We start from the raw sequence: 15962 nt of genomic DNA, 5'->3' as shown, positions 1-15962 counted from the left end.
TCACTGGGCTGAAAAAATCTGAGCCGGCTCGATCGGCCCAACTCACCTTGGCTTAGCTAGCGGATCAGCTCGGCCTGTGGCTCGCAGGCCGACTCGCTTTGGTAGCCTGGCTCGGCCCAACAGCTATGGGGCTGGCTCGGCGATGCAGACTGGGCTCTAGTCCGGTCCCTTCCTTACTCGTCCCCTCTCACTAGCAGGTAGGGCCTGTGGGTCAGCGGCTGAGGACGCGTGGCGCGCATCGCATGGGGCTCGGCTAGGGTTCGCGGGGCGGCCAGGGTAGGGTGCGGGTGAGTGCGAGGCGGCCAGGTGCAAAGGGGCGGTCGCCGGGCAGTTGGCGCAGCTTGTCGCGGAGCGGGGAAGGGTGCAGCGGCTCCGATCATCGGGCGGTCAGCGGGCGGAGGAAGAAAGGGGAACAGGGCCGGCTAACGGGTGGAGCCGGGTAGTCAGCGGCTGTAGGAGGAAGGGCAGCGATGGTGTAGGAGGCGGCGCTTGGTTGGGCTGCACTGTGGGCTGGGCCGATTAACGGGCAGTAGGGGGGTGTGCTGGCAGGCGGGCTTTGGCCAGCTGGGCTGGTTGGGTTGCAGACCGGGGTTATGGTACAGCTAACATATGTTGTAATGGTGGTTGTGAGAATTAGCACTGAATTTTGATATATTGTGGCCTAAAATGATTAGGCTGTTTCTTTTTCCAAAACTATCAAGATGGAATTTCATTCATGCTGATACTTGGTTGGTGCCAAATGTGAAAATGTGTTGGCTGTCCCATGGTTCCTGTTGTGTTCACGGTCATACTTTATACAGTGATAAATCTGAACCTTTTTTTTATTGAGATTACCTATTAGCTATGAACGAATCTTACTCGACCTTGTCGTAAGGAAGTTTCAAATTAAAATTAGTCTTTTATAAACTTATTTACCTCAATGCGTAATATTATTTTCTTTTCTTCTCAGTTTTAAGTACATTAATTTTGCAATGTTGACTATATTGAAGAATGTCGCCATTCGTGACTACTTCTAGGGAAACCTATTTTTTCAAGGAGCGGCATGGTACTCGAGTTTGGATTCCTGTATTCGAAGAGCACCACTACTTATAGGTAATGAGTTGATTTGAGGAAATTTATGGAACTTCATGAAGATAACTTTTGTCTCACAGTTGTGTGGAAGCAAACTCAGTGACAGTTTACAGATTTGAATATCTTGTGCATAAGATGTTGAGCTTTCATATCCCATACAACTGGCTGATCGAGTGGTTCCTACTAGAGGACGAGCTTCTGTCCAATTTTTCACTCACTAGGCCACTTCCCGAATGAAGGGACTGGAGGGGATCTGTTAGCACTCAAGTGCCTTGCGAATTTCATAGCAATGGTCAGTGTTACGGGCATCCTTGTGCATACCTGATCCTGTTTTAATCCGTGTGGTTCAAGGTTTTTGTAGCGTTTAGCTGTGCGTAACTTAATTGTGACCTGCTACTGGAGGCTTGATTGTAGCTTGTGTTGTGGGTGAAAGCTAGGTGGCACAACTTGTAACCATCACATTTATGAGTGTTAAACGTGTATCTGATAGTCGGAATTTTGTCTCTGGCTCAGCCACCGAGTATTCTTTGCCTAGAATGTGAACTTTTTTTTAGCATTCCTACCTTGCAATGGCAACCTGCAACCGTTGTGAGGTCGTGGTGATCATCAAGCCATGTATAATGTTTATTGGTTTCGTGCTCATCTTGATTGGTACGAGTACTGTTCGCTGTGTTGTGTTGTTTTTAATCTTGAACATAAGATTTATTGATGATGATCTGAGATGAAACTGTAATAATATTGGCCATCTGCGCTGATACAAGAACATAAATATTGTTTAATAAAATCTATGCATCTGACTAACTGTAATAATACTGATATAAAATGAAACTCTAATAATACTGGCTATTTAGAGTAGTTACATGCTAATAATAATCTAAACTTCCAATTGAGACTCTAGTTTACTCTTTAAATGACCACCTGATTCTTTGCTTCTCCCTCTAGAAAGACTCCCCGTGAACCTTTTTCTTTGCTTCACATTTTGCTTCTCTCTCTAAAAACCTCCCCAGGTTTCTCTCTCATCAGGCCACCCACGCCCGTCGTCCTCCTGCTGGGGCCCACACTAGCTTGCCCCTCCACTGCTGCCCTCGACCGTTCGGGGCGGACCAATCGACGACACCAGCGAAAGGGCCTTGCCTTCAAGCCTTGCTTGACCCCCTTCTCCCTCCTCCGTCTTGGCCTAGAGAGAGAAAGAGGGGGGAGAGAGAGAGGAACACAGAGGCGCCTAGTGAGGGGGAGCGCTCGGCCGGCGGCGAGCGCCTCCGCCTGCCCTCTTCCACCGGTCCGCCCCAGGTTAGTAGCCTTCTGCTGCGCTCGCCCCCGTTCTCCTCTTCCGCCGTCCCGCGCCGCGGGGGGGTTAACCCGTCCATGGATTGAGGTTTCCTGGTGTTCTCGTGAGCCCTTGTCTAATCGGCCCTGGTTTAATCGAGCGCGCGCGGTCCCGCGCGCGACGGAATTCAGCAGGCGTCTCGGTTCCCTGGTCGGTCGTATTGGCGCCCTCAAGAAATGTGCCTACTTTGCCTGAATCTCCTACCCGGTTTCTGTTTGCTGTCAAGTGATGCCCAGATTGAAGGGACGGGCTCCAATTTCGGTACTGAGCTAGCCTCGTAGTATAGTCAGCTTGCCGTCTCGTCTCTCGGTGTCTAAGCTGGTGTAGCAAGTAGATTGGGTTCTAGTCCCTGTTGTAACAGATGCCACATGATACAGTACAGTTTTGAAGTGAAGGGCGTTAGTCTTGCTGATTTGGCATGAGTACTACCTGTTTGTCCTATTAGGGATTTTCTTTTTTTTATATAGCTGCAAAAGTTTGAGGCATAGATGGAAGTATTGCACTTTTGGTGCTGCTCACAGATTTTGTTGAGTAAATACAAGATTACTAAAATACGGGCAGAGTGTCATGTGAAAATGAACTGGCAACAGGAAAAATAATACTAATTCTTGTCCTCGTCGGCATCTGTTGGCTACTTGGCTTTAGGGCTTTGTCACAACAAACAACAAATCTTTTTAATCCCAAGCAAGTTGGGCTAGGCTGCAGATGAAATCTAACATGACCAAGAGCCACCATAAAAGAGGATGAAAAATAAACGCTGCTTTATTACTGTTTAAACTGTTGTAAAATTGGTTTTTGTGGCCCTACTGTAAACCTCTATAGCTGCATTTGCAGGCAATAAATAATTCGATTCAAATTATGTATCCACTATCTATTTTTTAATCATTATATGGCATATCCTTCTCTTTTTGTTGTTAATAATGTGATATCACTTAGTTATGTCATGTATTTCCAGGCGATGAGCAAGAGCAATGTACCAGCCAAATCTAATTTATAGCACTGGTCCAACTCAAAGCAATCCTGGTGTTCAAGATCTAATGGGGCTAGGCAATGGCGCTATGGTCCCTCAAAATGGAGGAAACAACAACCCTAACATGGGAGCAAGGCAAAGGTTACGGTGGACAAATGAGCTGCATGACCGCTTCGTGGAGGCTGTTACACAACTTGGCGGGCCAGATAGTATGCTTTTTGTAGTTCAACTTGTTTTCCTCGTATTCTATGTTTTTCCTTTCCTTTGTGGAGTCACTAAATGTTGTCTTTTAAGTCTTCTGAATAAGAATTTAACTTTGCAATCATGTCTTTTAAATTGGGAAATTGTTTTTCCTGTCTAATGAGCTGCACAAATTGTCCTATGGTGTGGAACTTTATGTCTATACATGCCACAGCTTGACATAAATTTCTCCTATAGAATGATATTAAGGTGATATGAAACTAAAGCTGGAGAATAAACAGCTCAAGTCAAATATGTTCCTGAAAAAAAAAACTGCCCAAGTACCAAAGCATATGATCCAAGAAGAAAACAATTCTCTGAGGTCTAGCATGATAATGACAAGATGTAGAATTTTCTTTTAGCAGGGATGATAGATGGAACATATAAGATTTTACTAATCTGCACTACACTTGGATAAGCCTAGATGTAGTATTATTAAAAAAACAATCCACAAAACCATCCTACTTGTCAAATAGGATAAGCATAAATTGTTTGTAAATTTTAATGACCACTGTTCACATTTAACTCTGATGATCTAAATTCTCAAAACAGATATGATATGTCTGCTGTAGCTGGAAATAGTGATGTGTTAGGAAATTGATGCACTTTTAGTCATTCAAGAATTATATCTAGGTTCCTTACATCCACTTATGTATGATAGGTACTAATCTGATGGTGTGATGTTTTTGCGTGAAATGTGAACATTATAGACCAAATGCTAAGTTTATAATGACCTATAATGTTTGGTTTCTGTGCAAGTTTTGGAGCACAGAAATTATTATTCATGCCATGTGTTGTCTTTGGCGTAAATGCTGAGCTAGGTTAGGCTAGATAGTATAGGATGCAAAACAGCAAAAGTTGGTTTTATTTTCAAATTATAGTGTCATAATGGGAGCAATATTTGTCTCAGTCTCAGACACGGTGCTGGCAATGATTTGACACAATGCTAAGCTGTTGACATCAATGTTTTGAAAGTTGCTATGTCTAGACAAATATAAGTGGTTGGAGGGCTGCAACTGGAGACATATGGAGTATGTTTTCTGTAGTTTCTACATAATAGCATGTTAAACAAAGTATTGGGAGCATTGAAACATCAAATTTGGCACATGCATGTACCAATGAGAAATGAGCAATGAAACAGCTTTTGGAGTGCTAGTTAAACTTTTTTTTTATGGCAAGAGTGCTAGTTAAACTGATCAAGAATAATATGGCTGAGACCTGAGAGTTGCAATATACCTTCTTTTCCAATGAGGAAATATCCAGGAGCAATACATATTCCACAGTTCTAATTCTTCCTACAAAAGCACATGACAATGTTCACTAACCAGTAACAAATTAATAGCCTACTACTGATAAGTATCAACTATCTACACAAACATGGTATTATATAGAAGTATAACACAATAGTTCCTAAGCTAATATAACAGTTGTGCATTAACATATTGGACATGTGGCAATAGCCCACAGCTCCACATGCTCTACTAATAAAAACGGTTAAAAGAATCCTGCCAGAAATCCGTGGTGATTTACTAAATTTTGTTAGTTAGAAGTTGTGTTAAGAAATTATATCAGAAAATCTGTGGATTTACTATTCATATTCTTGTATGAATTACCAAGATCCTAACTATCGTATCTCTGCTACTTAAAAGATAGAATTAGTGTTGGTGACAGTGGTAGGCTCTACTATATAAGGATCTTCTGTTGAGTGATTGAGGCATGCATGTGTTATCGAGGATGTGATTATCTTTCCACTATTTTATTCATGTGGCTTATGGTGGGAATCTCCATGGCTTGATGATTTATTAGAAATTTTGAATATAAGCTATAATGGTAACTATTTATCTATGATGAATAGATCAGTGTTAGTGTTTAGGACCTCTAAACATTGTGATTTTGAGATCCATTGCAACTTACAGGCATAATAATGGTGATACTTATGTCCAAAGCGTGTGCATACTGCATACTACTTTATCAGTTTGCATTGTACTATTATTGTACCCGAACTGCTTCTTTAAGCATGCTTAGTTTTAGGTATCTTCATCTGCTTATTGTACAATTATTCAAATGTGTCAGGTGCCACTCCAAAGGGAGTTCTTAGGATTATGGGTGTGCCAGGACTTACAATATACCATGTGAAGAGTCACTTGCAGGTAATTATTCTCTCTATATGAATAGCCCTTCTTCATTTTTATTCCTTGCAGTTTTCCTTTCTAACTATCTTCTTTCTTTCTTTCTTTCTTTTTCTTTCCTTTTAACAAAAATCTAGAAATACCGTCTTGCAAAATACATTCCAGACCCTTCTGCCGATGGTAGGTGACCATTGCCATCTTGTTTTATATACATTCAAGCACCAGTCTACTATTATTTTTGCTTCATTTATTTCATATCTGTCATGTAGACAACAAAGCTGAAAAGAAAAATCCAGGGGATTTGCTGGCAGCACTTGAAGGTTCCTCGTGAGTATCAGTGCCTCTATGTATTTGTATTTACTTTCATATAAAGATAGGTCTCCTTGCTTGTAGCTCAAAGAAAGAGAAAGGTCGATCAAGTCCAACTTGTTGTCGCGAGCTCAGTTCAAATGGTCAGACATCATTTGCATCATTGAATATACCAGATGACAATGCTAAATTTTGTATTAGCCTATTGGTCATGGAAATAAATGCAGTTTTGACTTTCAAGAAAAACCTATGTTGATTTGGTTTATGCATACTAGACTGGTTCAATCAGTTGATAGATGGCTTATTTTCTACTGAATCTCCATAGACTCCATTTGATGATTATTTTTTAGGTGAATACAAGTAATTTTTCCTAATACGAATTGGAAATAGTTCTATGCCTATTGGCTTGCCGCATCCACAGGTGCATATATTTGAAGATTATTAAACTTATAAAGTGGAGCTCAAAAAGTATGGTCTTTCAATTAGTTTCCCCTAAAAGCAGATTATCTAGTACACTTTTATGAAATGATAATATCTAATTATCTACTATTCCAAACTTCCAACTGTTTCATGACAGATTTGTACACTTTCATTTTGTTTTGTAGTACAATGCAGATATCTGAAGCCCTGAAGCTGCAGATGGAGGTCCAGAAGCGGTTGCATGAACAATTGGAGGTGAGTTAATGATGCTACAGTTGCCTTTGATATTTAATATAGTAGATGTTTCAGGTTCTTTCATTCTATCTCATGAAAGATACTGTATCATGCTTGGAATCTGAAACAAGACTAAAATTATCAATTGTGATTGCCTTTATACATTTTATGTATGCCATGATAAACTCGTATCATCCAATGCGAACCAAAGTCATTTCTTTGATTAGGAATAGGATGAGTTGATCCATCACCAGATATAATTCCTCATTAATCATTATCAAACATCTAATATAAATATGAAGAATGATGTCATCTCGTTAAAATCATGGGATAGATTACCCGTGATGGATCATTCCATCTAGGATTGATTCATCAAGCCAAAACGTCCTATCATATTAGAGCATGATTTCAACTAAAATTCTGCTGATGTTGTATAGAAATGTTCATTTTATGTTGAGAGACCCCTTGAGTTAAACTCAGGTGTAATTTAATTTGCTTCAATTTATTGTTGCAACCTTTCGCTAAGATTTATTGATTGCCTTTAGATAATCTAGCTTTATGACTTTGTAAAATAGGATTTTTTAAAATATAATTAGTTCTGCTTATGAATGTTTATATTTATATGGGGATAAGCACCAAGGCATTTCATGTTTTCGTTGTCTTACTCGGTATCAACCCATGCATTAACATCTGACCTAGATTACGATCAGCTATTGCCTTGATTGCTGGAAAGCTATAGTATTTTATTTGAAGCTCACTAAATGGCATTTGTGTTGTTTTTGCACCATGTTTCAAGAAATTTGAGAAATGAAAACTAAAAAGGCTATAGTTATAACAATTTCTGGATGTTCAGATGCTGAAAATGTGATAATGATCTTTGGATCTGAATCATACCAGCTAGCCTTTAATCTTTTGACACTTAATTGATTTGGAAGGAGATATATATCCATGTGAAAAAAAAACTTTCTTGCATGTACTGTATGAGAACAGGTGTAAACAAAATAGTAACTGTATCTGTTTATCAGAAGTGCAGAAGTAGAAGAAATTGTCATAGCACTTACATAAATAGACAAAAAACAAGGGTAATATTCACAATCTTCCTACTGCTGCAGCAATAACAAGAAACTGTTACTACACGTGTTATCATTAGCTGACAAACATCCCCTGCAGGTACAAAGGCAGCTGCAGCTGCGAATTGAGGCACAGGGCAAGTATCTTCAGAAGATCATTGAAGAGCAGCAGCGCATCACTGGTGCTGGAGCTTCTAGAGCCACATCAAGTGAACAGTTGCTCGATTCTGAGAGAACTAACCCATCAACCCCTGTGCCAACATCTGAATCTCCGCTTCAGGCTGTACCATTCAGCAAGGACAACGGAAACCTAGTTGAGCCCATAGAGAGTGCCTCACATGATGAACTTCCTCATGGTGAACCCCAAACCCCTGATTCCAACTCTCGGCCGGGTTCTCCAACGCTTAGCCCAAAGCATGAGTGCCCAGCCAAGAGGCAGAGGGGCAGCAGCTATGGTACCCCGGTAGCTGATGGCGACTTTGCCCTCCCACACATCTTTGAGTCAAGTACAGGCTCTGAGTTCCAACAATGTTCGATGCCGTACTCCAGCCATTAGCCTCTGGTGGTTCGGCCAAAGCTAATTTTTCCGGTGCAGTACATTATGTGGTTTCCGTCTGTAGCCCGCTGGTAGATTTTTGGCTTCTTTTGACAGAAATACCATTATTAGACAAAAAAAAAGTTTAGGTGTTCAGAGCAGATTTGTTGCACATGACATGGATAGTATCTGTAACTCCCTAGTATCATCTTAGATGTTACTGTAATATATCTTGTATTTAAGTTATGAACCTTTTAGGAGGGGTCTGTAATATTTCATGGCCGTTTATGGTTGTTGCTTCCCTGTTGAGGCGGGAGTTTTTCTAAAATTCATGGGACCTGTCTGGTCACCATAGGAATGTTCAACCCTCTGTGCAATCACTTTATACTGGATAAATCGATGACTGATGGCACATCAAACAGTTCAAAACAAGTACAGAAATTCGTGCACTCTAGCAATAAGATAAACATTACTTCAGAATATCATTTAATAGAACTGTTTCCCTGCCAGTACAAGGAAATAGAACTGTTAAGAGCACAAGTCTCTGTCATCATCTGGTAACACGACATGAAAATTCAACTCATTGCCCACTGTCGCCTTTTTTACATAGTGAACCAAAGTATGTGCATGCTCATTACAGAATTTGTACCTTGCAACGGACGAGCTGCAGCTTTAATTTGGAAAACTGAAGAAAGGTTTTCCCGGTCCAGCTTTCTGTACTGCATTTTGTTGGAATTATGGGCTTGGCCTATTTATTCTAATCAATACAATAAAAGAATTTAAAGTCCACTATTAAATGCTAGGGAATCAATTGCTTAATTCCATACCGGGATTTGAGAAGGATCTCAACCGACTTAAAGGGTGGACTTCGTGTACACCACTTGTGAAGCCGGTAAAAGGAGGTCGGTGAATCGCGCGCGCGCGCTCGCCTCACCGAGGTCATGGGCGAGGCGCGGCTGGACGGGGCGGTGCGGTGCGACGTGATGTGCTGAGATGAGAAGAATGTTTTGCTGTTAAGAGCATTCAAACATTAAAACAGAGAATAAATGTTGACAGTAATGACTGAGAATCACACCAGTAACTGTCGCTCATCAAAACTCTTTACGACGTCTAGGTTCGTTGAACCTGAGACACCTCCACGCCTATATAAACCACCCCTTCCTCCTCTCATCTGCACACACTTCAGCACTTGATCCAGGTACTCCTGCTTAGGAGACCTCTCCCTTCTCCCTCTGCTGCTCTTGATCCAGGTACTCCTGCTTAGGAGACCTCTCCCTTCTCCCTCTGCTGCTTTCTGCCGTTCCCATCGCTAGTGCTGCGCGCACAGTTCTAGCGAGAGCAGGCCTCCGGAACCTCTGCTTGCTGAAGGCCCTGCACGGGACGCGGGCAATCAGGTTTTTGGGGAGCGTCTTGACGCGACTGCTCGCTCCCTGAACGACTACTTCGTTTGCTTCCTGGTGACCGTTCGTGGGACTGCACTGCGAACCTCTTCCTGCATTGACATCGTTCGACTACTTCAGGCAAGGCCAGTCGAATTGCATATCTATTCCAGCTGGTAACGACGCAACCAGTGCCTCCGGCACTGGTCCCGCCTTGGGGTACACTCTAAACCTATTCTGGTTTAACTTTTTGTTCATGCTTATTAGTAAGAATAACATGAACACATGCACATATCTTATTCACACATTATCACTCATTTATGCCATAAAATTGCTATTAATATTTGGAATTAAAATTTACCAAAAATTGCCTAGTTATCTAACAATCTAAAAACCTGATTTTGTTAATAGGCTTTCGGTATCTAGCTTTGCTGCATCAATCAAACCACCACCTTTTGATGGTTCAAATTACAAACGTTGGCAAGAGCGGCTTATACTATGGTTAACAATATCGAGAGTGATCCATGTAAAAGAGGGTAAGCCTGAACAGTTCACTCCAGAGGAAGGGAGTGCGTTCGATGAGGGTGATACCCTCTTTCGAGGCTTGGTCATTAGTGTTTTCGGTGAAAACCTGGTGGATTTCTATGTCCGGCTGCCAACTGGCAAAGCGTTGTGGGATGCTCTTGAGTCTGTCTGACGCCAGCAGTAAGTTGTATACGATGGAGCAGTTCCTTGAATATAGGATGGTTGAAGACCGTTCTGTGGTGGAACAGGCTCATGAAATACATACTCTGGCAAAAGATCTCAAAAATTATAGCAAAGAGTCCCCATGTGTGTTACCCAATAAGTTTGTGGCCGGAGGTATTATCTCTAAGCCACCTTCTTGGAGGGACTTTGCTACTTCTCTAAAACACAAGAGACAGGAGTTCACCATAGATAGACTTATAGGGACTCTTGATGTTGAGGAGAAGCTGAGAGCAAAGGACATGCGTGGGAAAGGAGTTGTTGGTGCTTCTAGCGCCAATCTTGTTCAGAAGAACAACTCCCACAAGAACAAGAAAAAGCCACCGCAGAACCAACCAAAGACTAAGCAAACAACCACCTTCAAGAAGAAGAAGAAGGGAGCTTGCTATGTATGCGCTAGTACGGAACACTTTGCTGCAAAGTGTCCGAACCGCAAAGGCAACGACTCTGCCAACATGGTCATTAGCGAGCCTGGAGGAACATCGGGGTACGGTAATTTATTACCTACAGTTCTTTCAGTTTTTTGTTCACCCGAATGGTAGGTTGACACTGGTGTTAATATTCATGTTTGTGCTGATGCTTCTTTATTTTCTTCTTACCAGGATGGCAGGACTTCCTCCTTGCTGATGGGGAACGGATCGCATGCGCGTGTTCTTGGTGTTGGTACGGTAAATCTGAAGTTTACTTCGGGGAAGACCGTGCAGCTGAAGAACGTGCAGCATGTCCCCACCATCAAGAAGAATCTAGTAAGCGGCTCTCTACTGTGTAGAGATGGTTTTAAATTAGTCTTTGAGTCCAATAAATGTATCTTGTCAAAGTTTGGTACTTTTGTTGGAAAAGGTTATGAAAGCGGAGGCTTGTTCCTTCTTTGTCAGATGTTTGTAATAAAGTTGCATACAATATTATTACCGTTGATGAAACAAATGTTTGGCATTCGAGGCTTTGTCATGTTAATTTTGGTTGTATGATGCGCTTAGCTAATTTGAGTTTAATTCCAAAGTTTACTTTTATCAAAAATTCTAAGTGTCATGTATATGTTGAATCAAAACAAACTCGTAAGTCTCATAAGGCCGCGCAGGCGAGGAGCTTGGCACCCTTTGAATTAATTCATTCCGATTTGTACAAAATGAATGGAGTGTTGACAAAAAGTGGTAAAAGATATATCATGACTTTGATTGATGACAGTACTAGATTTTGTTACATCTATTTGTTGAAGTCAAAAGATGAAGCATTACACTACTTTAAAATCTATAAAGCTGAAGTAGAAAACCAACTTGAGAGAAAGATCAAAAGAGTTAGGTCAGATCGTGGTGGCGAGTACTTCTCAAATTTATTTACTTTATTCTGCGAGGAACTTGGTATTATTCATGAGAGGACGCCTCCCTATTTACCTCAGTCAAATGGGGTTGCCGAAAGAAAAAACCGCACTCTAACGGATTTGGTTAACGCCATGTTAGATACAGCGGGACTTTCCGAGGAATGGTGGGGTGAGGCTATATTGACTGCATGTCATGTCCTAAACTGTGTTCCTACAAAGAATAAAAAGATAACACCATTCGAGGAATGGGAGAAGAAAAGGCCAACACTTTCATACTTACGTACATGGGGTTGTTTGTCAAAAATGAGTGTGCCAATAACCAAGAAACGTAAGCTTGGACCTAAAACTGTGGATTGTATCTTTCTAAGTTATGCCACAGCGTTGGGTATAGATTTTTAATAGTGAAATCTAGGGTACCTGACATGCATGTTGGTACTATAATGGAGTCCAGAGATGCTACATTTTTTGAAAACATTTTTTCCATGAGAGATGAAACAAGTTCATCTAGGCAAGAGTTCATCGAGGATGATAGCTTTGCTGAGCCGATAGAACACAATGAACGTACACTTGTGGAAAATCCTAAGGAGGATAACAATGATGCTCCGAGAAAGAGCAAGAGACAAAGGACTGTAAAGTCTTTTGGTGATGATTTTATTATATACCTCATAGATGATACACCCAGAACCATTGAAGAGGAATATTCATCTCCTGATGCTGACTATTGGAAGGAAGCAGTGAGGAGTGAGATGGATTCTATTATGTCTAATGGAACCTGGGAGGTCGTTGAACGTCCTTATGGATGTAAACCGATTGGATGCAAGTGGATGTTCAAGAAAAAGCTTAGGCCAGATGGTACTATTGAAAAGTACAAGGCTAGGCTTGTGGCCAAGGGTTATACCCAAAAAGAAGGAGAAGATTTCTTTGACACTTATTCACCAGTTGCCCGATTGACCACAATTCGAGTGTTACTTTCCCTAGCAGCATTTTATGGTCTTCTCGTTCATCAGATGGACGTTAAGACGACTTTCCTCAATGGAGAGTTAGAAGAGGAGATCTATATGGATCAGCCGGATGGGTTTGTATCAAAGGGTCAAGAAGGAATGGTTTGTAAGTTGTTGAAATCTTTATATGGTCTCAAGCAAGCGCCTAAGCAGTGGTATGAAAAGTTCGACAGAACTTTGACATCTGCTGGCTTTGTTGTGAATGAAGCTGACAAATGTGTGTACTATCGCTATGGTGGGGCTGAAGGAATGATTTTGCGCTTGTATGTGGATGACATACTGATCTTTGGCACTAGCCTTAATGTGATTAAGGAAGTCAAAGAGTTTTTATCTCAAAGTTTTGAGATGAAAGATCTGGGAGAAGCTGATGTTATCCTTAATATAAAGCTGGTAAAAGAGAGCAATGGTGGGGTGATTCTTACACAGTCTCACTATGTGGAGAAGGTGTTAAGTCGCTTTGGTTATAGCGACTATAAATCTATCTCAACACCATATGATGCCAGCTTAATTCTGTGACACTCAGGTAAAAAGCAAGGTCACACCCTAGATCTTTAGTGTGTTGTTATGTACAAAATGTAGCAAAATTGTGTTTAAAAATGTTAATGATAAGGAAAAGTGATTGTTTATATAATTATATTTAAATCAGGATCCTTTTGTGCTAAGTGGGTGAATATAGGGGGTAGAATTCAAATGTATGAGGCTTATTTTGCAAAAGTTCAAAACTTGTGTTTAAATCGCAAAAGTAGGTGAAACTACCTTTTGGATATATGTGTAGTGTAGTTTTATTTATAGGATTTACATAAAGTTTGAAAATTTTACTAAGTTTTATTTTAATTTCAAAACTGTTGCTCTTCTGTGGATGAGCCTTAAAGCAAAGTTGTGCATTCTAAAAAACTACACACTTTTACTTTTGGGCCCATCTCCATTTGAGCACTGGTTGGAAAGTTACCTATACTTTACAGTGAGGCTCCTGTGTTTTCTACTTTTTACAACCAGGTCCCCTTCATCTTCCCCAATCCCGATCTTCTCTCTGTTTTCTCCTCTGTTGCACGCCGCCGCCCCCGCCCGGCCCTGAGCGCCGCCCTGCAGCTCTGCGCCCTTCTGATCTTGCTCCACGCGTCACCCTGTCCCTCCTCCCGTCGCCCGTGTTGCCCTCGCTGGCCGCCCCTCACTCTTCCACGTCGGGCAGACGCCTCGAGCGGCCGCCACGCCGCTCCATCGGGCACGCCGGCGCCGCCCGCCGCTCTGTGCCTGGCCGCGTGATCTCCCTCTCCCTTTCCTTCTCTCCTACAAACCGTGCGCTGCTACAAAACCCAATCGAGCCCCCTCTCCCCGGCTGCTTTGCCTTTCCCTTCTCCTCGCGACACCGAGCCGCCGCCGCTCCTCCTCGCCGGGATTCTCCGCAACTGCGCCACCCCACCCAAATTCCCTCGGCCTATCGCTTTCTCACCTCCTCCCCTAACCCCCTGAGCTGATCCGGTCCAACCCCGGCCCCTCCTTCGCCGGAATTGCCTCCACCCCGAGCCGCCCCTCACCGGAGCTGCCCAAGCTCGACCTCACCGTCGACAGCACCTCTCCGCCACCTCCTCGGCCGATCCAAGTACGGAGACCGCATCCCCATCGCCTCCTGATGCTCGTGCGTGCGTTAGCTTCTCCTGTTCGCCGGCCCTTCACCGGGAACGGCGACGCGCCGCCACGGCCGCCGCTTCTCCCCGTCGTTAGCCCCGTTCCACTGTTGCCCATCGTGCAAGTTCACCTCCACAGCATTCTCTAGGTCCCGTAGGCCCTGCCCGACCGGCTCCTCCCCGCCGGCGACCTCGCCGCTGGCGAGAACACGCCGGGACCGAGCGGCCGGCTGTTGTCGAGGCTGGGCAGGGGCACATCTGTGAGAAGAAAACCTTTTCCAGGGACCTGAGCGCAAAAAGACCGAGACCCCCCCTCTAGTAGTTCTGTTATTTCATGTGGCTATGTTGCTGCCTTGCAAAATTCGTAGAAAACCACATAAAAATCCAAAAATTGCAAAACTAATTTTGTTGGAAACAAGATTTCAAACCCTACAACTTTTATTAATAAAGTTTAGTTCGAAACAAAATACTTTTGCATCTATTTTAAATCTAAGGTTAAAAGGTATTTTGTACATAACTTCTACATTTTAACTTTGCTTCTCATGATTTTTAGCATGTAACTTCTATAAGCTATGTGTAACCTTGTGTTAAAATTTCCAACCTAGTATTGTTTTGTAGCTTAACTTCTTTTGAATTTAGGTAATTCAAATTTGAAATGTTTTAAAGTTAACTAAGCATGTTCTTTGAAACTAATTGGTTAAGGTCTTTTTTTCATACTCTAATGGGTTGATGATCAGTATAGAATTAAATTTCCAAGACTTTATGATCTTAGTTACTTAAGTTTTGAATTTAAACTTAGAATTTAAATTCAAATTCAAATGTTCTAGTTCCTGTTTGCAATAAATTCAGTGCTACAAGAATGACTCCTTTATAAATGGTAATTCAAACCTAAACCCCTTTTATTTCATGGATTCATGTGTGTTGACTTTGTTGGATTGCAACTTTGTTGTGACCTAAGATCTTACATTCAAATATCATCTAACTTCAAGTGTTGCATATCATATAGAATCAACGATGCTCGACGACGGAGATTACGAATTGGTCTTAGGACAAGATCAAGGGTTTTCTAAAGACTCAACACAAGTCGTCGAGGAACTAACTAAAGCCCCGAACCAAAGTTCGGAAGCCTCTGACACTCCTACCCCCAACCCCACTCAAGAAGGCAAGCCCCGATGCATATCCCAATATTCCATTTTATTATAATTTCATTAATATATTATATATCTTGCATTAAGTCTAGGAGTTGAAATGAAATCCTAGTTGCATAAGATCTTAGGAATCCAATGTATTGTACCCGAGTCCTTATCGCATAGATGCTCTGCTAAATAGGACCGGTAAAAGTCGGGTGATTTCCTATCACTCGCATGATATAGGAATTGCTTGTTTACAATTCTGCAATCATTATAACGATGATGGACAGCGTCGTGTACTATATCATGACCTAAAGATTTACCCTGTCTGTTTTGATGAAAGTGTTAAGGTCGAAGTGTGTGGTAGTGGTGGCTAAGCGTTTGAAAGTACTAGCCACATGCCGCGAAATATGGTAAGCGGTAAGCCTAGTACCCGAATGGGCCGGCAAATGGACATGTC

At 42.0% G+C, this 15962-nt stretch overlaps 1 protein-coding gene across 1 annotated transcript; it reads left to right on the top strand.

Moving 5' to 3' along the window:
- Positions 1-2158: 2158 nt before the first annotated feature.
- LOC112897493 (myb family transcription factor PHL7-like) lies at positions 2159-8633 on the top strand. The gene is made up of 7 exons (XM_025965800.1): positions 2159-2361; positions 3354-3577; positions 5682-5758; positions 5875-5917; positions 6007-6064; positions 6652-6721; positions 7871-8633. The coding sequence occupies exons 2-7, from the start codon at positions 3370-3372 to the stop codon at positions 8324-8326; spliced, it is 912 nt and encodes a 303-aa protein (XP_025821585.1). The 5' UTR covers positions 2159-2361; positions 3354-3369; the 3' UTR covers positions 8327-8633.
- The last annotated feature ends 7329 nt before the right edge of the window (positions 8634-15962 follow it).

The sequence above is a fragment of the Panicum hallii genome, chromosome 6 (assembly GCF_002211085.1).
Source record: "Panicum hallii strain FIL2 chromosome 6, PHallii_v3.1, whole genome shotgun sequence".
Lineage (NCBI taxonomy): Eukaryota > Viridiplantae > Streptophyta > Magnoliopsida > Poales > Poaceae > Panicum > Panicum hallii.
This window is presented reverse-complemented; position numbering and strand designations above follow the sequence as displayed.

Coding starts and splice junctions, on each gene's coding strand:
- LOC112897493 (XM_025965800.1), top strand. CDS start 3,370: ATGTACCAGCCAAATCTAATTTATAGCACTGGTCCAACTCAAAGCAAT. Junction 3,578..5,681: donor ACAACTTGGCGGGCCAGATA/GTATGCTTTTTG, acceptor CAAATGTGTCAG/GTGCCACTCCAAAGGGAGTT. Junction 6,722..7,870: donor GGTTGCATGAACAATTGGAG/GTGAGTTAATGA, acceptor CATCCCCTGCAG/GTACAAAGGCAGCTGCAGCT.